Raw genomic sequence first — 26,475 nt, forward strand, 5'->3', positions numbered from 1 at the left:
CTTTCTGATTTAAAAAAACCATGTGAAAATATTATTTATTCTTAAATATAAACTTATGATAATTTAATTATTAAGAAATACAATAAAGATATGATAAACCATTTTAAATTCCTTCATATCCTTCATTCACAAGATTGACTTTAAAGCACGTACAAGTGTTACATTAATGACTTATGTAAATTAATCAATAAGTCTTGCTATAAGTGTACATGGTACACTGTTTAGCGAGACTTCCAAATGCGTTAGCCAGTACTATCTAAAACATTCGTGTGAATGAAAGATTACATTACTAAATGCCTTCTAAGTTCTAGTGCATTGATTTATTAAAAAGCTGACAGTTTGAGACTTGCACCTGTAACGTTATAAAAATAGCATTTGTTTAGTCACTTTGACAGAAATTCAAAACCAACTTTACCTTACGTTCTAGTGTATACTACTAACTCATAGCTACTAAGACGAATGGGTTAAGTAGATTTCATCTACGAATGATGTATTGTGTAGTTATGACTTAAATGAAGGGTTACGGGTGGGGTTCTTTTATAAAGATAATATTTTATTAACATACTTACCATTAAAGTGAACCTATCATTTTGTACTGTGTTCACTTATTATTAAGAAAACGAATCATAGCAATCCTGCGACTCAGGTCTTTGCATTAAACATTACTGTCTGTCAATACTATTTCAATATCTAAATTTGAACTGTTGTGATACTTACTGGTTTGGCCTCATAGGCAGTTTCAATTTATCTTCAAAATGTTGATGGATAAAAAAAATACTCTTTGTTTTAAAATCAATGGTCCAATATGCACGAGAATGAAAAAATGAAAAAATATTGTAAGTCGCACAATATTTATTAACTTTTGCAACTTATATCGTTGTTTGGACCAGTGTGCTGGTGATAGCAACATAGATGCTACTACCATTGACTTAAATTATCACTTTAAATGTTTTCCTAGACCATGATTTGGGAAAATATTCTTTATACTAAGAGCGACTTGTATAAGGTTTAAAATTCTAAATTAGAGAATAACATTAAAATATATTACTATCAACCAAAGAATATTTTTATACTAGTCTGTTTCATACTTATCTAGAGATGGTTTGAAGGCTATTTATGGACTCACTATTTACTAATAACTTTTTATCATTTCACAATAACACTTCTCTGCAAAATCATGACGGTGTTACCACATACCATTTTTTTTTTATTCGATAACGGTGTTACCACATACCAGCAACATTATTGTGTGGTTGACTTGAAAGCATTTCCATAAAAAATTCAAGTCATGGAAACAGACCAGTCTAAAAAATTCCTAGGCAACATAAATTTTCAATGTCTATTCAGTCAGACCAGTTTAATGTCAACACTCTTAATAGTAATAAAAAAATCTTTGTTAAAAGGAGGAGGCACTGCGTCCTTAACGTGTCGTACTCGCCGCGGGGCTCCACGTAAAAGTGTTACATTATGCGGCAATTCTCTTCGCCTTCACGGATCTCTCCAAGCTAGAAAAAGAAAATACGACATTATAATTTATATTTACGACAGTTTAATGATAAGCGTAGGGTGTTTACGGTGTTTCCATATACAGGCCAATTAGATCCGACGGGATTAGATTGGCTACCGAAAAATCAACGTTGGATTCACTGGTCCTCAGGGTAGCATAAAGAACTGCTAAAACGCTGCCGTATCTTCAGGGATACTGACTTATAGTCTAATTTAACTTATTAATAAAGATAAGTTACCTTTTAAATTGTAATTTTAGACTCTTTAGCCGGGACCTCAGAATAAAGCAAAGTGGCAAAAACCTATTTCTCTTTCACTTTAATGGTTGATTTTTTGTGAAACAAATAAGCACCATTTAGTTTTTATTATACTTCCGTGGACTCATTTTGAGTAAAAAGTCTAAAGTAATGGTCGAAAATAACCTGTTCACGGCGCGGGTACTTGTGCGCCAGCTCGCGGTGTCGCTGCGCGCTCGTGCTAATCTGTCGTCGTTGACGCTCAGACGCCGCCACCTCCTGTCAAGTCATTCGTGTTTGATCAATATACAGATTCAAACATTACACTCGTAATTTCTAACAAGGCTTATTCAAATAATAGGCAATTTCTAAGGGTAATCCAAGGCTATCTTTTTAGGCTGATCGCACATTTGTTTTTTTTTTTTTTTAATGAAATAAGGGGGCAAACGAGCAAACGGGTCACCTGATGGAAAGCAACTTCCGTCGCCCATGGACACTCGCAGCATCAGAAGAGCTGCAGGTGCGTTGCATGCCTTTTTAAGAGGGAATAGGGGAGGGTAGGGATGGGAAGGGAATAGGGGAGGGTAGGGAAGGAATAGGGTAGGGGATTGGGCCTCCGGTAAACTCACTCACTCGGCGAAACACAGCGCTAGCGCTGTTTCACGCCGGTTTTCTGTGAGAACGTGGTATTTATCCGGTCGAGCCGGCCCATTCGTGCCGAAGCATGGCTCTCCCACGTATTTGTACACCACATAGTGCACGAAACGCGGGGAGTACGGTGCAGACGAATGTGCGAGGTTTCACATCATTCCATACAACGAATAATTATGAAATGCGGCGCGTACGGCGCGTGCCCGCTGATAAACGTACGATCACTTTTAGTCTATCTCCGTAGCTATTGTTGTTAAAAGCAGCGAATAATATAAAGTTATGATAATAGAGTATGATATAAAGTTATAATAATACGACTGAACTCATACCTCTTGATCGGTGTTCAGCAGCGTAGTTGTGAAGCTGTCGGCAACGAACCACTTCTGTCCCTTCATGACGATGTCGTGCGGGGGCTCGTGGTTGGCGCCGACGTCCGCGGACCACACGGTGGCCACCGCGCCCGGCTCGAGCTTCACCGTGCGGTGGAACTTGAATACCGTCTCCTGGTCGCCCGCCTTGCGGATTATCTGGTAGCCGCCCAGGCTTTGCTCCTGTGGACGTGGAATGTGTTAATATACTGTGTAAATTTTAAAAAGCAATAGTCCTAAATTACTAGAACATGCTCAGTTCGGAGCGTGTGGAATGTGGATATACTGGATTTACAATAATCATATATACTACACCATAGAAATATGTCCATCGGTATAATATAGACTGCTAAAATCACCTCTTAAGTTTTACTGTAGTTTGGTGATTAAAAGAGCGATAGTGTATGGACTCAAAATATTTTGTCGCACAGACTATGTTTATCAAATGATAACAAAGACACAATTTCCTATCACACAAGGAACAAACAAATATAGTAATATTTGCTTGTTCCTTGGTTGTTATAGGTTTTAGCTAAAACCTATCACACAAGGAACATAAAAATTAAAAATTAAATTCGCCTGCGCCATTATCATCATCAACACAACTGTTGTGCAAAAAATTATAACAGAATATTCTTTCTGGCTCTTATTGCGATCTATAAGAAGAAATTGATTCATAGGCAGTTAGTTGATGGACCTACGCCATTTGGTCGGACTCTGTCAACTTAATGTAAGTCGTCCTCTGTCGCCTGGGTTTGACAAAACGCGACCAAAATACGTAGGTCCGCCATCTGCTTATGAATCAACGTCTCTGATAGTACTAACAATTACTAGAATATTACCTTCTTGCCCTTGTTGCGGATCTTGACGAAGGTGCCGTCGGGGCAGGCCTCGGCGACCTCCAAGTCACCCTTGGCGCTGTTGGTGACGAGGTGGTCCTGCATGCTGCGCTCCTCGCTCTCGTCTAGGAGCGTGCGCTTGCGTGCGGCGCGGAGTGGCGTCGCGCGCCGTCCGGGCGTGCCGCGACCGCTCACTGACGCGCGCGACTCGCGACCCGATTGAGATGGTGACTGCGATGTCAGGTTCAGTCTGCGGATACATTAAATGTTTTAATTGATTTAATAATAAATCCCACACCATCATCGGTGGCCGGTTTCATTGAAATCAGGCCTATTACGCAGGAGCAATTTTATAGTGCCCAAGTCAGCCCAAGTGTGTGCGCAGTACACGAGAGCACTCCTATTCCTTTATAATTACACGACTGGGAGATCAGACGCAGGACCGACTTTTTACATGCCCATCCGACGCATGGATCATCTTACTTGTCAGACAAACAGAAGATCAGTCTGCGTTGTCCTAACCAAACTTGGAAATAACATGTTTCTAACGCGGTAATCAAACCCACGACCTCCGAGTCAAGAGCCACGCTCTAAAGTCTAAACCACTAGACCACGGAGGTGTTCATTTAATTGATTTACTGCCGCACTCAGAGACGAACATTAATTACTTAATTATTGTAATTTAATAAAGATTTTGACATAAACTCCATACATAATCTGTCAAACTCGCAATTAAATTAAAGTTTAATCATCTTTGTATAAGTTTAATCTTGACTGTGTTAAAGTAGTTTATATTTTATAATAATAAAAAAATAACAAAGCTTTCTATCATGTTAAATCTTCTTTTTTATATTTTTTTTTTTGGCATACAATAAATATATTTAACTAGCTGTTGCCCGCGACTTCGTCCGCGTGGACTTCAGTTTATAGCGCGCGATGTCAACAAACTTGGTGTCAAAAGCTTTTATAAAAAAAAAAACCCTGGTACCCCTTAAATAAAAACAGCTGTGCATTGTGCACATATTTAATTTTCTTTAATAAAACTTTATATTTTATGCCAAATTTTTAAGCTTATTTAGCCCCCAATTACATAACTTTACCCATAAACTATTTATCATTGATAGGTTTAAGGTTCCGTGACTGCATAGATAAAAGTACTGATTTATTAAATAACGTAAAATAGAAATAACAATCGAAACTTAAATGTAGGATAATACCACCTCTTATAAAAAGACTTTTGGGCAAGCGTTAGCGCGATGTAGGAGACGCACGGCGCCATCTATTATGAATTTTTAGAACTAACTTAATTTGAACAAATTTAGGCATTTGCACCCCCTTACAACGTTTTTTCCAGTAAAAAAGTAGCCTATGTCCTTTCTCTGGCTTTAGACTATCTGTATACAAAATTTCATTACAATCGGTTCGGTAGTTTTGGCGCGAAAGCGAGACAGACAGACAGACAGAGATACTTTCGCATTTATAATATTAGTATAGATTTCATCATAGTGATAAAGCAAAGGTTATGAAGTACGGCGCAGCCATTACAGTTTTTGGATGGAACGAAGTTTCAGATTTTTTATACAAAAAACCTGTATACATTAAAAAAAAAATCATTGCTACACCACACTGTTCAATGCGAGACAGAGAGAGAGACAGAGAGAAAGAAACACGCGCTACCGCACGGCTTACAACTATAGCATTTTTGCTATAGTTGTAAGCCATGCGGTTGTAACGACACAAAAGTGTCGTCTTTTTTTCCTTTTCGTCTTAATTTTTTCTGTTTAGCCCCCTTTCTCAACGCGCGATAAGGAACTTCGTTCCAACTCTCACCTGTCCTCCTCGCCTTCAAGCAGCGTGCGGTAGGTGGCTATCTCGTGGTCTAGCGAGATCTTGATGTCCATGAGCGTGGCGTACTCTCGCAGCTGCGCCGCCATCTCGTCCCTGAGACGAGCCAGCTCCAACTCCAGTGAGGCGAGGTCTTCGGCATGACGAGCGCGCTCCGATTCCAGCTGGCGCTCGAGCTCGCGGCAACGGTTCTGTGACAATAAAGCATATATTTATATAAACAAATAAAATATGCAAATATTAAAATGAAAATGTGAAAACTATGTAAATTAGAAGGGTTAACATGACTTGCTTAGCAGATTATAGCAATTATATCTAGAAAACCTACAAAAAAAAGTCTTCTTTTGAATTCCTTTCAAAGTTATTTAAGGAAAATAAAGTTTTAGACCAGAGGTTCCCAAACTTATTTTGTCTACAGCCGACTTTGAGAACAAATTATGTTTTGGTGCCCCCATTATTTCAATTTTAAATGCATCCAGATAAAATCAATCACCCCCCAAGCCTATACGCAACGCCACCATTTTTTTCTGGGTCCGCCCCCTTTAGAACTTCAGCGCCCACAAGGGCGCGTTATCGCCCACTTTGGGAAAGACTGTTCTAGATAGTCAACTCACACTAAGCGCGGCGTTCTTGTTCTCGAGATCGTTGAGCGTGGCGTTGAGGCTGTCGATGCGCGTGCGCATGGTGCGCAGCTCCTCCACCGCCACCGTCGCCGCGCTGCTATTGCGGTTCGCCGCTGACTGCAGGTTCTTCATCTGGAGAGTACCATCAATGTTATTGTTTGTCAGTCCTAATTTAATAATGGAAATCGTAAATCTCGCGTTAACCTGCCAGGTTCCTTAATTTATAAAAAATAGAAATCGATATTAGCTCACTATATTTGGATATATTTTATGTTATATCCGATTATATCAATTTGAAAATGATCCACCATAGCACCTAAATTACTGATATGGTTTCAACTTTCAAATAGTGGATACTGGAAACTACAATGGATTTGTTACTATCGTTCTTATTTAAGCTATAAGTTTCTAATTGGCCAAACAACCTTACCATACCTTCTGTATCAGAATTTCTGAAATCGCCTAAAATTTAACATACCTTGTTTTCATATAACGCCTCAATCTCATCCCTGTTGGCCTTGATGTTGGCTTCCTGTTGTTCGCGGAGCTCCTGCAGACTCTGCTGCAGCTTGGCCTCGTACTGCTGAGCGAGACGTCCATCTGTAGGAAAAGAGTGCTTTTTTATTTTGTAATTAAATAATATATTTAATTAATTCAGATACATCCAACAGTCCATGACTGTCTGACGACGACTTCCCCTCCTTTTACTATGTCTTTACACTTACATCGCTAAAGCGATTTACATTTCTGGTATAGAAATACTTAGTAGTAGTTTAGAGGAAATCACATGCGATAATTTGTATCCCAGAAAAATGCGAACCTGTGTCTGTCTGTCTGGTACCTCTTCACGCCCAAACCGCTGAACTGATTTTGATTTGATTTTGAGATGCTTTGAGTCCCGGGAAAGGACGAAGGATACTTTTTTATCCTAGAAAAATGTACGGTTCCCGCACGATAAACGAGTTTTGGCGCAACGGAGTTGCGGGCGTCATCTAGTATACAATAAGTTGCACTTTTGAATGAATAATAAAATAGTAGTACTTATAGACTATACTAGCCATGTACTATCCGAGAAATTGATTCCTAGGCAGATGGCGGACCTAAGTAATTTGGCCGCGTTAAGTCGAACTCATCCGACCGATCACAGCTAACATTGAATTGACATAAGCCGACTAAATGACGTAGGCCTGTTAACTGCCTACAATTTCCTCGATGGTAAATTGTACATACCGATCTCGGAGATCTCCACCTGGCGCCTGGTGCGCGTCTCCTGCAGCTCCTGCTGGAACACCTGGTCCTTGAAGCTGAGCTCCTCTCGCAAGCTTTGGACGGTGTTCTCCATGTCGATGCGGCACAACATCTCCTCCTCCAGTGTCTTGCGGGTGTCCGCGTACACCTTGCGCAGTTTGTCCAGCTCTTTGGCCAGGTCCTGGATGGAAATTATTGTCAGAGGTTGCCAACATTTGGGCATTATAAATTGTAATGGCAATGTTTTACATAGAGTATCATGTAGGTGATTATTACAGTGTTGGGATTGCAATTTCATATTTTTTTATTTATAATTACGTATGCAGAGTATTCAAGTATTTATCACAGATATTTCCAACATTAGTGTTCGGATTTCAATTTTGAATAATATTTGCATGTGGTAGCAACATGTGGGAGACTTTGCCCCAAATAAATATAGCCTTGTCAACTAATATAAGAGAGCCATAAGTTTTATAAAGAATAAAGACTGCAGAGAGTCATAAGAAGTATGTAAAAGAATATTTGTACAGTTTTTCAAAATGCTTAAGTTCCACATTTATTAACAAAACGGTTAAGTAAGATAACACTTTGGTTAAAACCAGTTTAATATCTCTGTTCGAGTTTTTCACACATTCAATTGTTTTTGTATCTCCATTAACACAATTTACTTAGTTTAAGGTGCATATAAGACAGAAAATATTAAGAACATCTAAGTAATACAAAAGAGATAGAATATTGCAGTTTAACCTGCATCAAACTGTAATATGCTAACTCTTTCGATCTTCAAAATATATTTTATGAACGAGAAAGCTATATTATACATATAATAAAAAATTAAATAAAAAATATAATTAACTGTTAATATTATACATATTAACAGTTAATTATAAGCAATGACTTATGACTGAGTGAGTCCAAAAGATCCCGGAAACATTACTCACTCTAGCTTCATCTTGAGCTTTTTTCTTGTCGGCCAAAGCAGTGTTGTACTTGTTGCTCTCCTCAGACAGTCTGGTCTCGAAGTGACGAGACAGATTCTCTGCTTGCGTACAATCCTTGGTCTTCTTGTCCAACCTGAAGAGAAGACATTTTATTGAGGACATGTACAACATACTGCTACTCATACTACTAACTTCAGACACATGAATTTACTGACTGAATGGCTCATGAACATTTGATATCCCGGTATTCTTGGTAGTAAAGTTACAGCTGATTATATAATTTTATATGGTGGGTCATATTACATATTTTTACAGCTATTTAGCGTATAGTTTACAAATGTTTGGAATGCAGCATAATAAAACTACAACATTAACAAAATTACAATTACAAAACAATATGAAGTATTTCCTGGTCGATTAAAATGGATAATAGATAGTTTTTGAAGTCAATCTGTTATTTTAGATAAAGTCTACTTACTTGGTTATCTTTTTGATAGAGCAGATTTTAGTGATATAATATGACACTATAGGCTATAGCACGCAAAATATGTCTTATTGATATCGCGTTTCTGTAGATGCGATAGGAGCGTGTTAGCATTATACATAGATTAAATCAAGAAATTTAAAAAACCCCCGCCAAACAACTTTAAAAAGTAATGAAATAATATTTACTGCCTTTAAGTTCAAATAATTTTTTACTTTACACAAGTTAAAAATTATTTGAACTTAAAGGCAGTAAATATTATTTCATTACTTTTTAAAGTTGTTTGGCGGGGGTTTTTTTAAATTTCTTGATTTAATTTTATTTCATACTTTTTAAACTTGTGTTGGTTAGTGCAGATTGCAGAATAACTGCTATCAACGTAATTACCATCCATCAATGTCCTTTTCGATGAGGCCGTCAATATGAGCCCAAACATGAAACCTCCACTGGGTTCATACGAAGCTCGGTTCCTATAGAATCCAGGTGATGCTGCAGCAGCAGCATGTAAATATTTACTGTCTATCTACTTCTTACTGGTTGTCGCAATTAAAATGAGCCCAAACACGAAACCTCTGCTCTAAGTTGGCGAGGAGTTGGATATCCTATTGATTACCAGGTGATACTGCAGCACCTGGTCAACTTTCCATTAATATGTGTATACGTATATTGCATATTCACAAATGTCACGAACTAGAATGAAATATAAAACTTATCAAATGAATACAACTTGTATTTGTAACGGCCTTTCATGAGCCAGATAAACCCTGATTGTCCAGCACTGAGCAGGCTGATGATGATGAACTTTAGCTAAGAACACTCTCGATCATGTCAGCTTTCAAATAAAAAAACTAGATCGAAATCGGTCCATCCGTTTGGATGCTACGATGCCACGGACAGATACACACACAGACAAACAGACAGACAGACACGTCAAACTTATAACACCCCTCTTTTTTGTCGGGTGTTAAAAATAGTAGTTAAGTGCCAATGTATAAAAAATAAGCGTTCAATTTGCGACATTAAAGGACTTCCTAACATGTCTTTATTAAATAAAACCTTTCTATTATAAAAACGAATCCAAAATATTCGAACCCGCGCTCGTAAAATATGCATACTGGTTAATACTTTAACCAGTGTAAGTTGGTCTCTGTCTATTTGTATATGCTATGTAATGAGAGTGCCTTTACACTGGCTGTGGTAAAGATCCCGTAATGTAAACTCGTTCTTGCGCAACATTGGGCGAACCTGCTTTCGGTTCCCAAATCCAGAGGTCGCTAGGAGATTACGACACGAACATAAACATCGCACTGATGTCATAAGACGAATGGGCATTCTAGTTGAAGGTTTTCGTAGAATGTTGTATTTCTCAGCATTTTCTAAACATGTGGTCATGTTGTATAATGTATGTCATTGGAGCCGATATAAGGTGTGGTCCTACTTTTAGGACGGGTTCTCTGCGCTTACGAGAAAATTACAATATAATAAATATTGTTTATTTTTTTATTTAAATTTATTTTTCAAAGGCGCTAAGAATACTATGTATTACTTTCTTACTACCACTTAAATCTATAGAGGAAAACTCAAAGAAAAACGTACTACGAGCGTAAAGCGTTTAGCGTATTCATATCGATTCGAATTCTGAGAATTTATGTGTATAGGTTGTAACTTTGTTTTGGAAGCCCCTGTTTTGCTTCGTTAACATCAAGGTTAGTAATAGGGACGTATAATTTACCACCAAACCCATAAATTATATCGCGTGGTTAGACACGATAACATCAGCTACGGAATTGCAGTTTATTATAGCAGTCTTCTGAAAAGGACGACCGTGGATCGATATTGCTAGAATATTTTTAGTTTATTCGTTCGAGGATATTACATATTATGGTCCTTCAATTGAATCCTCTATTTAATTTTCATAATAGAAGATAACACATAATAATATCGTGTTTGATACTAAAACTCAAAAATATTACTTATATCCAAGAGCAAGTGCAGTTTACAACTGAGTTACTTGATTTTCCGAGTTAAAACTGACTCATATGCCTGTTCCATTTGAGAAATGTACACGACCTTCGCAGTAATGTGATAGAAATGTTAAAACCGGGATAGGATCTGACGTCACGTCTGCATGTGAAAATACGCGAAAGAAATATTTTCGTGTGTAAGATCACACCGTAAAAATGTGATTAACCTTCCCTTGGCGATATAAAAGGCGATTCGCTTACGACGCCGCCGATACTTGGACAAGGTTGCACATCGGCAATTTTAAACATAGTTTAGTTTGCGAGAAGTAGGAAGTAGTTTTTAACTGAGGCAAGGAAGTCATTCTTTGGGGCTAAAAGGGTCTAATCGAAAGAATACTGTAGCGAACTGATGAACGCCACAGCATTTGAGAGTTCAAAACTTGTGCCTCAGATTACCACAACGACTCATTGGTCTTTGGCCTGAATGACTTTACCTAGATGTTGGTACTACTAATATATTATATTCTGTGCTAGAGGTAGGTAGCATACCTTGCTGAGTGAGCGATCCCTCTTTTACACTGCGCACATAATATTCCCACAAATACTTTACTCTCCTGAAAATCTGCAGTTAAATACTGTCAGTTGAGCAGTAGGTTTCAAAACGCATAAACGCATAAAAACGCATAAACGACTCAACAATATTATCTTTAATAATATTAGCTACAAAGCTATGAGTATCAGAACATATTATTAGTGTCAATAATATATAATCCAAGTGTTCAGATAACGTGCTATCCACGCGTTTGTCATTGTCGTTTTCGAACAATTATTTACAACAAAATCAAGGTCGCATACCTGTAGTATAACTAAGCGAGATGACGTCATGATTTAATTTAACTCAATATCAACAATTTTTCATTATATAGTTGTAGCACAGTATGAAGTAAGCGCTATTTTTGGCGCAAAGCCAATAATTACAAAAAATAAACATTGTTTAATAGTTTTTTCTTTATTAAATTACGAGTTTGTTAAATAAATAATGAGTGTAACTTTTGTAATGATTGAATTTAATTATTAATTAATTTAATAAATGCTCCTCATTCAACACAATATGTTGATATTATTAATATAGCTTTGGTTTGGGGGAGATAATTATCCTTTTGACCTAGTAAAATATAATTAGATCATGATTCGTGAATATTCAAGACTGAATCATAATAATTAGTATTAAGCATCACAACAATATTTTTGACAAGATTATCAAAGAAGTAATTTTTTTCCAACTCTTATAATTTCTCAACAGTTATATGATTGTCTTTCAATTTATTTGAAGTGTGTGAATCAGTATTTTTCAAGTTTATCACAGTATTTATCAGACACTGTGTAAGTCTTTAATATTACATAGTGTTTAAGATAAGGATTTAAGAGACCAACCTACCTAATAAGAATGTTTTTCATTACAAGTACAATATTATATAGTTATTAATGAGCTATAAATAGGGTTACTCAATTATACCAAACTTCATTTTTTTGTTAGGAAACTAAAACGGAAGTGGACCGGTCACATAATAAGAGGCACTAAAAAGTGGACCAAAAATTTAGTGTTCTGGCTCCCAAGAAATGGTAAAAGAAATAGAGGAAGGCAGTTCCGGAGGTGGGAAGATGAAATAAAAATGACAGCAGGAAAAACTTGGACAAGGACAGCTCTAAACAGAATAGAATGGAAAGAAATGGGGGAGGCCTTTGCCAAAAAAGGGCAAACAGACGAGTCTATGGTACTGCCGACCCTAGAGCTAGAGTCAGTGGGTTAAGCTAATAGAAAAATCAAGAAGTCTGAAATATAAATAAATATAAATAATAAAGCATTCCTAATAAACTTAGATCAGGGTTACTTAATCATTACCAAACTTCCCTACAAACATTGTTTTGACATAAAATGATTTTACCTGTTTTCCTGCTTTTCTCTTGAATTTTTTCAGATATTTTTTTCTATAGACCTCACGGAGCCCGAGACCTTTCCAACGAATGCAAAACCGTGGAAATTGGTTTGTGCGTTCTGGAGTTATAGCATCAGGAAGGAAAACCCAACTTATTTTTATATAGATATAACACACACCACACATTAAAAAATACAATAACCTATTTGTAAAGGTTAAATTTTTGTTGTTAGCCAACAAAAATTTAACCTTTACTGGCATACAATTTATACCTGGAAATAAACATAACATTTAACCTACAAGAGACGTGGATAAGTCAGTAGACATTTTGTATGCTTAGAATGTTGATGCTCATGACTTTCAGTGGGACTAAAATAATAATGAAATAAAACTCACACTACAATATCTGGCCTTGAAATAGATTGGGAATTGGGTCGATGTGTGAAGAAACGTAAATATAATAAAAACTGATTAAGAATAGATTTTCCCTCATATTAGCATGAAGCTCTAAATGCTATGTAGGTGATAATGAGTAAGATAAAAGTGATACTCGTGGGCAAATCAAGTGCTTGGGTGTTTGTTTACAAACAAAAACCATAGGTCTTCATTTTGCAACAAAATATTATGATGCAGAAGAATTCAATTTTGTTAAATACACAATAACTGAGGGTCACATTAAGGTAAAATGCCTGTAGTCTTAAGTTAAATTGGGGTATGACATCACGATGTCGTCAAGGCGAGGCCGCGCGCTTACTTGAAACGCCGTCGATGACGTAAACTACGCTATGAGCGCTAAGGTTAGCCGGAAGAATATCGCACCGTATGCTATCATCGTATCTAATTATCGACCAAAACAATGTTTCAATTCGAAATTATTGAACTTTCTCACTTATAATACGGCAAATAATACGTTAAAACTCACCTTTTCTTCAAGTCGTCGTTCTCTTCATATAACCTTTTCAGGTCGATTTCTAACTTGGCCTTTTCGCGCGATGTATCATCTAACAATTTCCTTGCATCTTGAAGTTCATGCTCATACATTCCCTTTATATTAGAAACCTCGCGGGTGACCACCTCCTGTGTAGTTTGAATTTCTCGGCGCAAGCCGGAGTTCTCACTCTCGAGTTGGCGAACTTTGTCGATGTACGCAGCGAGTCGGTCGTTAAGGTTTTGTAGGGCATCTTTTTCCTGAAGACGGGTATGTCTTGTTGGGCTTAGAGGGCTATTAGGCCTTCCCGCGGAGCTAGAAGGGCGGCTTCCGACAGGAGTACTGGATTGAGGTGGGCTTTGAACCGATGACACAACACTGATATTAGAAGATGTCACAGTCTTTTTTGATTTAGTAGACATTTTGGATCACTTGTTAAGTCACAACAACGGATAAATAAATAATTATATTGAAAACAACCAACAGATAAATGCAAAAGCAAAACTCTGACTCGTTCGGCCCGTGAACCCAAGCTAAAATGGTCACGTGACCATTTGGGCTTTGGCATTGAGTCATTGATTTTTTTAATGTTCATGATTGAAATGGTATAGGATAATAACTAGTCTACAGTGATCTTAGATAATCACCTGCATACTTTAAGCATTATATGAAATAGATAGATGTAAATTCTAAATAACTTTTTACATAATACTCTCGATATTCATTCAGGGTAAATTCGGCACGTTTTGTTTCTTTCCACTTTCCAAAGCATTGGAAATTGGAATCTATGTTAGTTTAAAACCTATAGAAAGAAGGTGGAGTCTAATGACACATCCTTAATTTTTGACACATTACTGTCAAAATAAAGAAATGTCAAAAAAATACTTATCACGGGCCACTGCTAGATTTTATAATTATTTTAATTATCTAATTTGCTTCGATTTTAATGGATAAACAATAATGAAAATTGAAATGACAAACATAGATTTACATGTGACTATTTAAAAGACCCGTATAATCTGCTCTGTTTTATTAATTATAAAAATTCATATTTCTAATACAGGATATTTTACCTTCCGAATGTTTGTTCAATATATATATCGTTTTTGAGAGATTTAGGAAAAGAAATGTATTCTTTTGAGGGTGATTTTAGACGAAAACCACAACAAAATTTTGGTGGTGCAAGTGCTCATCGTAAGACTGATAGGGATGCTCTTATATTGCAGTCCCAACAACAAAGACAAAAAAGAGAAGTAAGCTTTTGAGCTTTTAAACAATAACATTTCTATTTGTTCTGTGTTTGACCCGATTTATTTGTTTTTAAGGAACACAGAAAAAGGTTGCATAGTACTGTAAAAATACAGGCATATGTTCGGAGCTATCTTATTAGAAAACATTGTAAACAAATACAAAGAGACCAATTTGATTCAATTTTTACAAAGATAACTAGCGATAACCAGAGTTTAGGACCTCTTCTTGCAAAACTTTTGTTTTTTTATGACGGTGTAAAGGATTCATCAAGATTGGCAAGTATTTTGTTTGTGACCGTAAAAATTTCAGTTCTGTTATATGTGTTTTGTTAATAATTTGTTAAGCACACTTTGCATAAGTGTACATAACACTTATGCAAAGTGTGCTTTAGTGCTTAGAGTTAATGTCAATGAGAGGCATAAATATCAAAATATTATATTATAATGTTTTGAATATTAAGAGAGAGAGTTTTGATTTTTTTTTTATATTAGGTGGCCATTTCTCAACTACTACTTAAGCAATGGAAAAATATTGTACAAAATAATGGCTATTTAATACAAATAAGAAGATTGCTTCCTCTACATTTACAACTGTTAAGAGATGATACAGAGGTAAGAGTTTTTTAACAAGCCTTAAATCTAAGTGTAGGTTTAACATCTATGAAGTTTTAGTTTAATCCTTTGATATTTTTTTGTGGCAAACTAAAAAGAACAAGTCTTTTTTGTTTCTGTTATTTTAATGATGGTTGACAGACATTTCATGAGAACATTTTGTGGTTTTATATGAAACTGTTTATTGTTGCATTAAAGCAGCATAATCTAGCTACTAATTTCTGGAGTATTGATCAATCTTAAATTGTATTATATCAATACTATCATGTGTAATTTGCATGTACCAAGACTGTATCAAACTTATATTGAAAGTTATTTTAAATAGAATCAACCTAGTACTACTATTGATTAAGTTCTAAGCATGGTACAGGAACACAAGATATACTTAATATTTTTGATTAATATTAATTATTGTCCTTGACTTGCTTTAAACAATGCAGTTATAACTATATAGTAATTTTTTAAGATATTATTTCTTTAGATACCACTTGCAGTACCACTTAGAATGTTTGAAGTGTTCACATCGATGCAGAGTGTGGAATCATTTACGAATCACAATGAAGCTCTTAAGAAATTGGGTTCAACATTTTTGTATCTTATTAAAAGAGGTAAAATATTTAAAAGTTTAATTCGGAAATGATTATTTTATACTTACATATAAATTGTTTTATAGTCAGCATGAGCTGATAATAATTATTTTAATCTGATAAGTATAATATTTAAAGGAATATGTAATAAATATATTTTCAGGTTTCTTTAAGAGTTTAAAACATTTGCTGTGCCAAAAAGCCCCACCTCTGCTTGGGGCATCTCCTAATCCACCGACTCCAATGTGTGGAGCTATTCTGGACCTCGTACAGAGACCTTTAGAGTTAGCCACCTGTGTCAATGATCTAAAGGACTATGAGTAAGTATTACTCAATTTTGCTAATGGTTTATACAGAAAATATACAAAATGAACAAAGTTCTGCTTAAAGATGACTACTACCCTTTAGCTATTCTGGTTAAAGCTTAGCCTTTTTGCATGTCATAATTCCTAAATAATGATTTATGATTACTTATTACTACTTTAATGAGTTAATGACCTATGCGAAAAAATATTTTTTTTACTTTAATTCTTTGACAAGTGAAATTTAAATAATCTATTTTGCAGAGACACAATGATGACAGAATTTGCTGAAGCATTCCTATGTAATCCATATCCTGAACCCGTCGAGATGTATGTGTTGCCAGCTTTGGCACAGGACACCGTTAGACGGTTTCCTTTCGTGTCGCTAATCCGATGTTTAGTCGACGACAATAAGTTTAAAAGTGGGAAAATTGTCAATGACTCTTGGTTACTACATTCTGTTTTAACATTGGAACCGCCAGGATTTGGTAAAAAAAAACCATAGCTTTTGATGTTGTTGAATATTTTACTTAAATCTTGTTATATGTATAATTATATATTTTACAGCTGATGATATGGTCAAAACATATAAGACAAGACTGCCAAATAATCCAATAGTTATAGAATATATTAAAGTGATAGCTAAATTAACTGTCAACGTATGTAATAAGCAAATAACATATGACTACGAGGATTCGCTTTATAGCCAAGAAACGGCTGCTGACAACGATGATGACAGTGATAGTGATGATGAACCGAATCCTACGTCAGTGAGGGAGCAGACCCTTCTCACCAAGTGTATAGAACTCCTGAATGACCCCGACAGATGTGTGATGATGGCATGCTCTCAGATACTTGAATCTGACTTGACCACGGATTTCCTTGATTCGGTTACGAAAATATGCCACAATCTGCTACTGAGCCACAGGATGGCGTTACATAAGTACAGGTATGTATCCGTATTTTAGATTGTGCTATTGTATTTGAGAAAAAGTAAAATGTATACCTCATACTTCAGAGGTCAGAAATGTTAGTTGAAAATAGCATATTATTGTTTTATAAGTTATAATGTTTTGCGCATTAAATTACTTTTTTTTCGTATTTATTACTAACTTTTTTTTAAAACAGATGTTTAGATGTGTTATTTGGGTACATTTACTTATTAAAAATACATTATAGGTTGCTATACACTCTGGCGTTTAAGCCGAACTTCGTGCGCGGCGTGTGGGAGTGGCTATGCGGCATGACGCACGAGTCGTCGTTCGGCGGCGCGGCCACGCCCCTTTTGGCGGCGCTTTCACGTGGTATCGGCGCGGACACCGCCGCTGTTGGCGTCACACGCCTGCTCGCGCCGCTAGCGGTGTTCTGCGCGCTCTTCTCGCTGCTTATCGGGACGTTGCACGATACGGAATTCTTCAGGGCAGACGGTGTGGAGGATATGAGTGGTGAGTGCGATAACTTTGTATTGAGTACCTAAATCAATATGAATCATATGTGCGTAATTTGGACATGTAACAATTACTAGTAAAGTATAGAGGCCATACCACCTTTGTAATCTTTTAATAAGTGTATAATTAAATAATTTTGCCTTCTTCGAAGGTAATTTACTTCATTACTTTATGAGATAGAGACATGAAAAATTTTTAGCCTTTTAGTGATAAATTGTGATATTTTCCAGTGGACGACACCCCTTCCTCGACCGCCGGTGGACGAGTCCACGCGTTCGACTTCTCCGAGCTGGGCGGCATCTGCAGCGTGCTGAAGCAGGTCTGCCTCGGCCTGGTGGAGCTGGCGTACCCGGAGTCCAGGCCGACCATTGTGGGACAATACAAGGACGCGGTCGGCGCAGCGCACGGACATGAGAAGAATCATACGCCCACTTGGGCTCATCTATTCAAGGTGAGGTATTACGCCTAGAGCACATGTTGCTCTCTAAAAAGGCATATCTCTTTGCCTTTTTGAGAGCAACATGTGACATAAAATGTAATATATGTGTGTCTGTGGAAAGTGGTGTGAATTTTCCAATTAATTGGATTCTTCAATTTAAGGCCGTTTAAATGTACTTTATTGTGACGTCATTGATTTAAGCAATAAATAAGAAAAAAAAGTAAATTGCCATTGCACACTATGAAACCTCTAAAGAGGCGATTTTGATTTGAAGCATACTACTTAAACGTACTTAAGCACTATCGAGTCTACTTACTACAGCTACAAGTCAAAAACGAATAGATGCAATTGTTTTGTATTCGGTGACTCTAGATTGTGAGGTTTTCTCTAGAAAACCTGACAATCTTTGACACTGCTGGGGAGCAATAGAATTGATGTAAGGTATCAAATTGTATGTAATCGTGAACTTTAATAACCCAGTAATTAGGTTATTTGCCCTAAACGGAAAAACTTGTGACAGCGTTCAGTTGTTAGAATAATTATTGTATGGTGGCAGGTTTGCACGCAACTGCTGCGTGCACTATACGGGCGGGACGCGCGGCTTCACTTCTGTACGTCGGAGTGGGCGGCGGGCGCGTCGCTGGCCGCGGACCTGCCCGCGGCGCTCGCCCGCGCCCCCCGCGCGCCGCGCCGCTTCGCCCGCTCGCCCGCGCCGCACCCCGCCCCGCCCCTCGCCGCGCTCGACCCCAGAGTGCCCGCTGGTATGGAATAGTAAATGAAAATAAAAAATATTTTATTTCTAAATCGGTTAAAAATTAACACATTTAGAACGTTTACACATGGCCTTCCATTTCCTTCCATTCGGGAACTAACCCCGCGAGATAAACCGGCGTAACAAAGTCGCACGTGGCCCCGTGTTACATAAAAGATGGGAAAATTCTTCTTAAAGTGATTCATATGAACTTACATGGCATTGTGCTGCATGGACGTATACTTCATCTTTCAAGCACAAAATATTAACAAAGCCTTCTTTTCGTACTAATTCCCATAAAATTCTTAAACATCTACCCCCTTACTAATAAACGCTGTATAAGGTTTGAATAGTTATACAGTGTTTTTGTGTGTGTCTTCTTCAATCCAATTAAAATGTTACTTGTGTGACAGGAACAAAACACTGTATAACTATTCAAAGCTTATACAACGTTTATTAGTGAGGCGGGTATTATCTTTTATTTTCTATAATTATTATTAATTATTTTCTATAACATAATAATATATTATATTATTATAGATGAAGGACCTCCGCTGACTATAAAGGAGCTCAGAACGGTGACAATATTGAGGGAAATACCGTTCGTCGTTCCATTTGCCACACGAGTGCTCATATTCCAAGATCTACTACTCAAGTAAGTGTTTTTGATTATTAAAACAGAAATCTGATTGATGTTTAATATTCATTTAATTTTTGTGACCGATCGACACACGCCTATGAATAAGTTGTGCAGTTGTGCTAGGTTGTCGTATGTGTTTGTTTGTTAAGCGAGTAAGTAGTAGTAGCAGAGTATGTTAGAGAATTCAATTGTAACACATAAACCAAATAATATGTGTAAAGCAATAATTTCTTAAATGTATGAAACATTTTTGACACGCACACAGCTGCCACCTACACACATGAATAATTAGGTTTCGATTGATAACTGGTAAATTAAAGCTCTAACGTTACAGAGAGAAACACGACCACCTATACGAGATGGCGAACTTTAACGAGGGCCCGCTCATCACCATCAGCGTCCGCCGTACGCATCTATACGAGGACGCCTTCGACAAACTCAGCCCTGAAAACGGTACATAATTAAAAAATAAGAGGCCATCAAACAAAATTACTTGATAGTTTAGACAACGTAACTCGTAAATCTAATTTTGATTTCTAGGTTCTAACTTTAACGTAGAAGTGCCATGGAATACCACTAAGAATCCAGGATCAAGAAGTTTGACGTTTGGTCAACACGATCCTTCAATTCTGATTTGTGTTTATTTGAGATCATGATCAAAGTCAAGAATCAACATCAATATCGGATCATTCGTTTACTAAAAGCGTACTAAGGTAGCATTTGGATCAAGACGACCGCGACGCGAGACCGCACCCGGCGTTCGCGACCCACTGCTTTATATGAATTAATAGGAAGCGCTAACGGATGCAAGCGACCGAGTCGCACGACGTGTGGGCGTGGCCTGCCGGCGACTTGCGTCGCTAACAAGGCAGTGCCGTGGCGCGACAGATACCAAACGGCCGCGTTTTCTTCGCACGAAGACGCAAGAATACTGAGTTTCGTATTGGTCGCGCGTCTCGGTCGCGTAGATTCGTAAGTAGCTGTCGCCCCGCGACCTGCGACTTTGCCGGTTGCCGGTCGCGGTCGTCTTGATTCGAAAGCTACCTTCAGATTCTGGAATAAGTCACCTGGGTTTTATTGTATTCCAGAGCCGGACTTGAAGTTGAAGTTACGTGTTCAGCTGATCAACCAGGCGGGCGCGGAGGAGCCCGGCGTCGACGGTGGCGGACTCTCGCGAGAGTTCCTCTCTGAGCTTGTCAAGTCAGTATAAAAACATCGAAATGTATACTATAGGACGATAGTTGTGCGTCCTATATGTATTTAAACATCAATTAAACAATTGCGGAATGAAAACACGACATTTTATACAAGTCGTTTGTGGCATTTCCATAGCATGGCTCATCAGCATTTTGTGTTGTCCATCACTAAAAAGTCTATGGTTTATTTGCTTAAATTCACAGTAAAATGAATTGACTTAAACTATAGCATGCACAACTTTATCAAAACATTCTACTATACATAGTTCCTATTTCAAAACCACCATATTATGCGATCATGGAAGTTCTATACCCAGGCCCGGATCTATGTTTTAAAAAGGGGCGAGCAGAATCCCAATTTGCCGCCCTCCAAGCAAAAATGTGCGTTTTCAATTGGTACTTAAATAAAAGGCTATGATTGCCCCTCGACAAGGGGCGCCTCCAAGTCTTTTAACAACAGATAGAATTTTGCGAAACAACGTTGACAGGGTAGCGCGGTGGGCCATTGGTGGCGCACGCGGCGGTGAAAAAAGCGGCAAAAGTTTGGCAGGTGGCCTCCGGCCGCCCCCCAATCTTTGCCGCCCGGGGCAAGTGCACCGTCTCGCCCCCTAGATCCGGGCCTGTCTATACCTCGTCCCAAATATTAAAAAAATAAATAAAATGCTCCTCCTACAGATCGGCGTTCGATCCGAACCGCGGTTTGTTCCGTCTGACAAACGACAACATGCTGTACCCCAACCCCGGCGTCCAACTGCTGTATAACGACTTCCCCAGACACTACTACTTCGTCGGCAGGATCGTTGGCAAGGTAAATACACTATACAGACACTAACGGCCGCACCCAGATATTTTTTGCTTACTTAACTTTAATTTTATGGTCACAACTCACAGTATAACGGGCAGTCTCCTTCATGCAAAATTTCCACTTTAACTTTTCTTCCTTCTTATCTCACGGTTTTTCTTATCCCTCTAAAATATTATACTGTCTGTATTATAACTTATGGTTTCGTTGTGTAACATAACTTCTTATCTCACGGTTTTTCTTATCCCTCTAAAATATTATACTGTCTGTATTAACTTATGGTTTCGTTGTGTAACCGTTAACGTTAATCCGTTTTGCTGTATTTGTGTAATTTCTTTAGAATCCCTTTTACAGGCAATGAAAGCTACATGGACTAGACGTATGTAGTAAACTTTTTAATAAATTAGGTCCTTATAGAATTTCTATTACTCTGGTATTTTTTCTCATTTCCCAGGTACTATACGAAAACCTTCTCGTAGACCTGCCTCTAGCGGAGTTCTTCCTGTCGAAGTTATGTTCTGGTCGCGAGGCGGACGTACACGCACTGGCGTCGCTTGACCCCGCCCTATACCGCGGGCTGCTGCAGCTGCGCGCTCATCGCGGCGAGGTCAACGACCTCAACCTGGACTTTACCATCGTGGTTGATGAGCTGGGCGAGCAGCGGGTAAGTGTTGTCTATGGTCAATGTATGTTGTCTTTGGCCGTGTCTATGGTCTGCGCTCGCATCCCTCTAACAGGTTGGCTGTACAGCGCCGTGTACACTGGTACCAAACTAGACTTTACTAGTATAGTAGTACTTTCGTAGTACACAAGTTGGAGAACACTAGTAAGGACTATATTATTGTCTTTGTTTATCTTTATTTAGCTTGTCTATGGTCTAGTCACTGAACATGTAATGTTCAAACGCAAAATAATTCATCCTATCGTCTGTAATAAAATATGTTTAATATTAATTAAACATAGGATGAGTTATTTTGTTTTCGAACTGAGGTTAGTATCACTCAGTCAATTTTTTTAAAATACCAACTAACACAATATAACATGCAATGTTGCAGATAGAAGAATTGAAACCAGGCGGGTCAAACATTCCCGTGACGGCTGAGAATAGAATAGAATATTTCCATTTAGTAGCAGATTATAAATTAAATAGGTAAGTTATCAGGTATTTATCGTTAGCCAACTTATATTTTTGACTCTCTATTAATTTGTGTTATAATATTTGAAAAAGGAAAAAATAATAAGGTGCCATTACAGTGCTTTACTATTGTACTCATACAAATAAAAATAGTTATTGAATAGATCAGTTATACAATGTTTATTATTGTCTAGGACGTTGGAAAAGACACATGATAGAGGACAAAACATAACATAAACATTTATTTACTATTTTTAATAGTCTATTCTTGTTATATTTTTGTGTTTCATATTTTAAAGTGGTTTAAAAGTTTTCTACAATTTAAAGTTTAAAAGCGTGTATCTCCTTTAATTTTCAGACAAATTCGGGCACAGTGCAACGCTTTCAAGAGCGGTCTAACGTCAGTGGTGAACGCGGAGTGGCTGCGCATGTTCTCCACGCGGGAGCTACAGCTGCTGATATCGGGCGCCGAAGTCCCCATAGACTTGGACGATTTACGGCGGAACACACAGTATGGAGGTGAGAAATTCTTTTTCTCTTATTCTTATCTCTCTGATAAGTAATAGGTCAAATGTCGAACAAAACTTTTTGTTTACTTTATAAAACTCAATACACTAAAAAAAGCGACAAAATATAATTAGGCAGCGAAACGAGAGAAATGTAGGGAATAATGAGAAAAGTGGGATAGAGTGACAGAGGGGGAAATAAAGAGAGTGTGCTGAGAAAGAGAAAGGGGGTGAGATAGGCTTCTTAGCTTTCTAGCTTCTTAGTCGAAGTAACAAACCTCAGAGAGAAAGCTGTTAGATTGAGGTAGGGAAGTGAAGAAAAGCTAATTTCTTTTGGCTTCATAACTGATGATTGAAGGCGTACTGTGCCCCTCGGGAGTCGGGCGCAAGGCATTGGTCTTGGTAGGTTTGTTTACTACATCTTTATACTGTAATTGTCAGGTGGTTTCTCGGAGGAGCATCCAACGGTGCAATGTTTCTGGAAGGTGGTGGAGACGTTCGACGACGACCAGAGGCGGCAGCTCCTCAAGTTCGTCACCAGCTGCTCGCGACCGCCGCTACTTGGGTTTAAGGTATGTGATCCAGTGGCTTAGAGTGTGGCCCTTGCGGATTCGATCCTCGCGTTGGATACAGTCAACAATCCGATCAAAATCCGACATGTTGCACACATCATATCAGAATATTGGCAGAAACGTAGTCAAATGTCGAACAAAACTTTTTGTTTACTGTCTATGCTGGTGCTGACTGCTGCCTGTAGCGTGAAAACATTGCAGTAATATTATTTTATTATTACAAAACAAAATTAAAAGCCTATTACAAAACAAACAAAATGTTCCTTCTTATAGAGGAAAAGTTTGTTTGCACGGGGAAGGTTGTAGGGATATAAGTTGCGGCCACAGCGAGGCGGTGTGCTCGGTCAGGCGGCCATTATTATTGGTTTCATCTGTGATCTGTAGTATCTTATATCTTTAAACGAGAAATTCTTGTATATATATATATATATATAAAATTGGAATCTCGGAATCGGCCCCAAAGATTTTCATGAAATTTAGTATATAGGGGGTTTGGGGGGCGATAAATCGATCTAGCTAGGAATCATTTTTAGAAAATGTCATTTTCATCGAATTTCATTTGCTCGGCAAAGCTCGGTCAAATAGCTAGTAATATATTATTATACCAACGTACTTAGAAATTTACAACAGCGCGATGTATAATGTGGCGCGCTGGTTGTACCGCCACGATATAGATTGTCATTATTTATTCAGGACCTGCAGCCGCCATTTTGTATCCAATCAGCGGGCGGGGCGGAGCGGCTGCCGTCGGCGTCGACGTGCATGAACCTGCTCAAGCTGCCCGAGTTTCGCTCCGAGCGCCAGCTCGCCGACAAGCTGCTGTACGCCATCCAGGCCGGCGCCGGCTTCGAGCTCAGCTAACTCAGTCACAAGTAATATTGCACTATCAGAGAATATGATTCATAGGCAGGTGGCGGACCTACGTAGTTGGTCGCGTCATGTCAAACCCAGTCGACTATAGATAGCATTCGAATCAAGACGACCGTGACGAGAGACCACGACCCGAGATCGCGACCGGCAACCGGTCGCAGGTCGCGGGGCGACAGCTATTATATATATATAATTAATGTCCTACTCTGAGTACGGCAGTAAGTCTCAAGCGAGTGGCGGTCGCCGACTGTTACGAAAAATTTCGGAAACAAAAAATAGATGGGATTAAGAGTCTAAACACACTATGCCGAATTTCCGAAGCGGAAGTTCGGCTTGATTCCAGCTACCTACGAATCTACGCGACCGAGTCGTGTGATCCATACGAAACTCAGTATTCTTGCATCTTCGTGCGAAGAAAACGCGGCCATTTTGTATTGTCGCGTCACAGCACTGCCTTGTGAGTTGTGTGCGACTGGGTCGCGCGACGCAAGTCGCCGGCAGGCCACGCCCACACGTCGCGCGACTCGGCCGCTTGCATCCGTCAGCACTTCCTATTAATTCATAGAAAGCAGTGCGTCGCGGTCGCCGGTCGCGGTCTCGTGTCGCGGTCGTCTTGATTCGAACGCTACCTTAAAGGGTCAACTCAGACTGCAACGCGACGTGTAGATGCATTTCAAAATTTGTATGGATTTGACAGACTTCAATTGCCTGAGACATTATGCAAGACCGTCAATTCAATACAGAAATGAATCTACGCGTCACGTTGCGGTCTGAATTAAACCTGAGTCCTGACAAGTAATATTCTCCACTAGAAAATTATTCTTAACTATCGGAGAAGTTCGGAGAAGAGACTCGAGTCATCCTGACCAAATAACGTAGGTCCGCCATCTGCCTATGAATCAAATTCTCTGGTACTTACACCACAAAGAGTCATGGACTCTGACGCAAGTACCTACGGTATACAATTTTATCCATCTCTCGTAAGTTTGATTAAATGACTATTTGTATACCTATATATTTATTAGACCAACAGTCTAGTCAGTCTAATATTATATAATAGTCTTCGATCACATATCGAAAGAGTGTATGTCTGTCTGTCTCTTCACGCCCAAACCGCTGAACCGATTTTGCTGAAATTCGGTATGGAAAGACTGAGTCTCGGAAAAGAACATAGGATACTTTTTATCCCGAAAAATGTACGGTTTCAGCGCGATAAACAAATTTTTATCTATTAATAAATCATGTATATATTAATAAATCATTAAAATAGACATTTTCAAAGTATTTACTTGAATATCAAAGTTTATAATCAAAATTTTGGTTTCAGTTCCAGTCGTGTAAAGGAAAATCTCAATCAGGATTGCCGGGGAGATCGAAGTAAATATTTTTAACGGATTTATTTATATAATGTTAATGAATGATATCATTAAGTCGGTATTGTAGTGTTTGTGTAAATAAATGTTACCTTCATATTTATTGTAGTTTCTGATTTTCTTTTTTAGCTGCTCCAACGAGGCAACAAACTCATTTCTCATTATTAGCATACTGATAGCGCCCTCTACCGAAGCAACTGTAAATTAGTTTGTGATGTATGATATAAATACAGTGCATATAGATATTAGATATACAATATAAATAAAAAGAATATAATCATGTAGTAAAAATTTACACAGAGCAACAGAGCTCTGTTGAGACTTGTTGAAATCTGAATACGGTATAACAAAATTCTAATTCGCCCATTATATTATGTAGATAGGTATACAGCATGACTGGTGAGACATGATCAATACTTAAG

General features: G+C 38.1%; 2 protein-coding genes across 2 annotated transcripts; one reads left to right on the top strand and one right to left on the bottom strand.

Moving 5' to 3' along the window:
• Positions 1 to 1,340: 1,340 nt before the first annotated feature.
• On the bottom strand, positions 1,341 to 14,116 carry LOC121730483 (lamin Dm0-like). The gene is made up of 10 exons (XM_042119533.1): positions 13,565 to 14,116; positions 8,258 to 8,390; positions 7,299 to 7,497; positions 6,547 to 6,668; positions 6,060 to 6,200; positions 5,431 to 5,636; positions 3,604 to 3,850; positions 2,723 to 2,944; positions 1,929 to 2,021; positions 1,341 to 1,505 (listed from the first exon to the last, which is right to left on the bottom strand). The coding sequence occupies exons 1-10, from the start codon at positions 13,990 to 13,992 to the stop codon at positions 1,461 to 1,463; spliced, it is 1,836 nt and encodes a 611-aa protein (XP_041975467.1). The 5' UTR covers positions 13,993 to 14,116; the 3' UTR covers positions 1,341 to 1,460.
• Positions 14,117 to 14,469: 353 nt separating this feature from the next.
• Positions 14,470 to 26,159, top strand: LOC121730500 (ubiquitin-protein ligase E3C). The gene is given in 22 exon segments (XM_042119562.1): positions 14,470 to 14,823; positions 14,896 to 15,096; positions 15,313 to 15,432; positions 15,914 to 16,040; positions 16,183 to 16,339; positions 16,586 to 16,809; positions 16,889 to 17,270; positions 17,501 to 17,766; positions 18,000 to 18,220; positions 18,765 to 18,867; positions 18,870 to 18,922; positions 19,090 to 19,099; positions 19,500 to 19,614; positions 19,934 to 20,052; positions 20,688 to 20,799; positions 21,471 to 21,603; positions 22,052 to 22,261; positions 22,653 to 22,747; positions 23,091 to 23,251; positions 23,680 to 23,810; positions 24,504 to 24,682; positions 26,008 to 26,159. Coding segments are annotated over 21 exon segments (3,234 nt in total). The 5' UTR covers positions 14,470 to 14,697; the 3' UTR covers positions 24,672 to 24,682; positions 26,008 to 26,159.
• The last annotated feature ends 316 nt before the right edge of the window (positions 26,160 to 26,475 follow it).

This window comes from Aricia agestis, chromosome 9 (genome assembly GCF_905147365.1).
Source record: "Aricia agestis chromosome 9, ilAriAges1.1, whole genome shotgun sequence".
NCBI classification, from domain to species: Eukaryota; Metazoa; Arthropoda; class Insecta; order Lepidoptera; family Lycaenidae; genus Aricia; species Aricia agestis.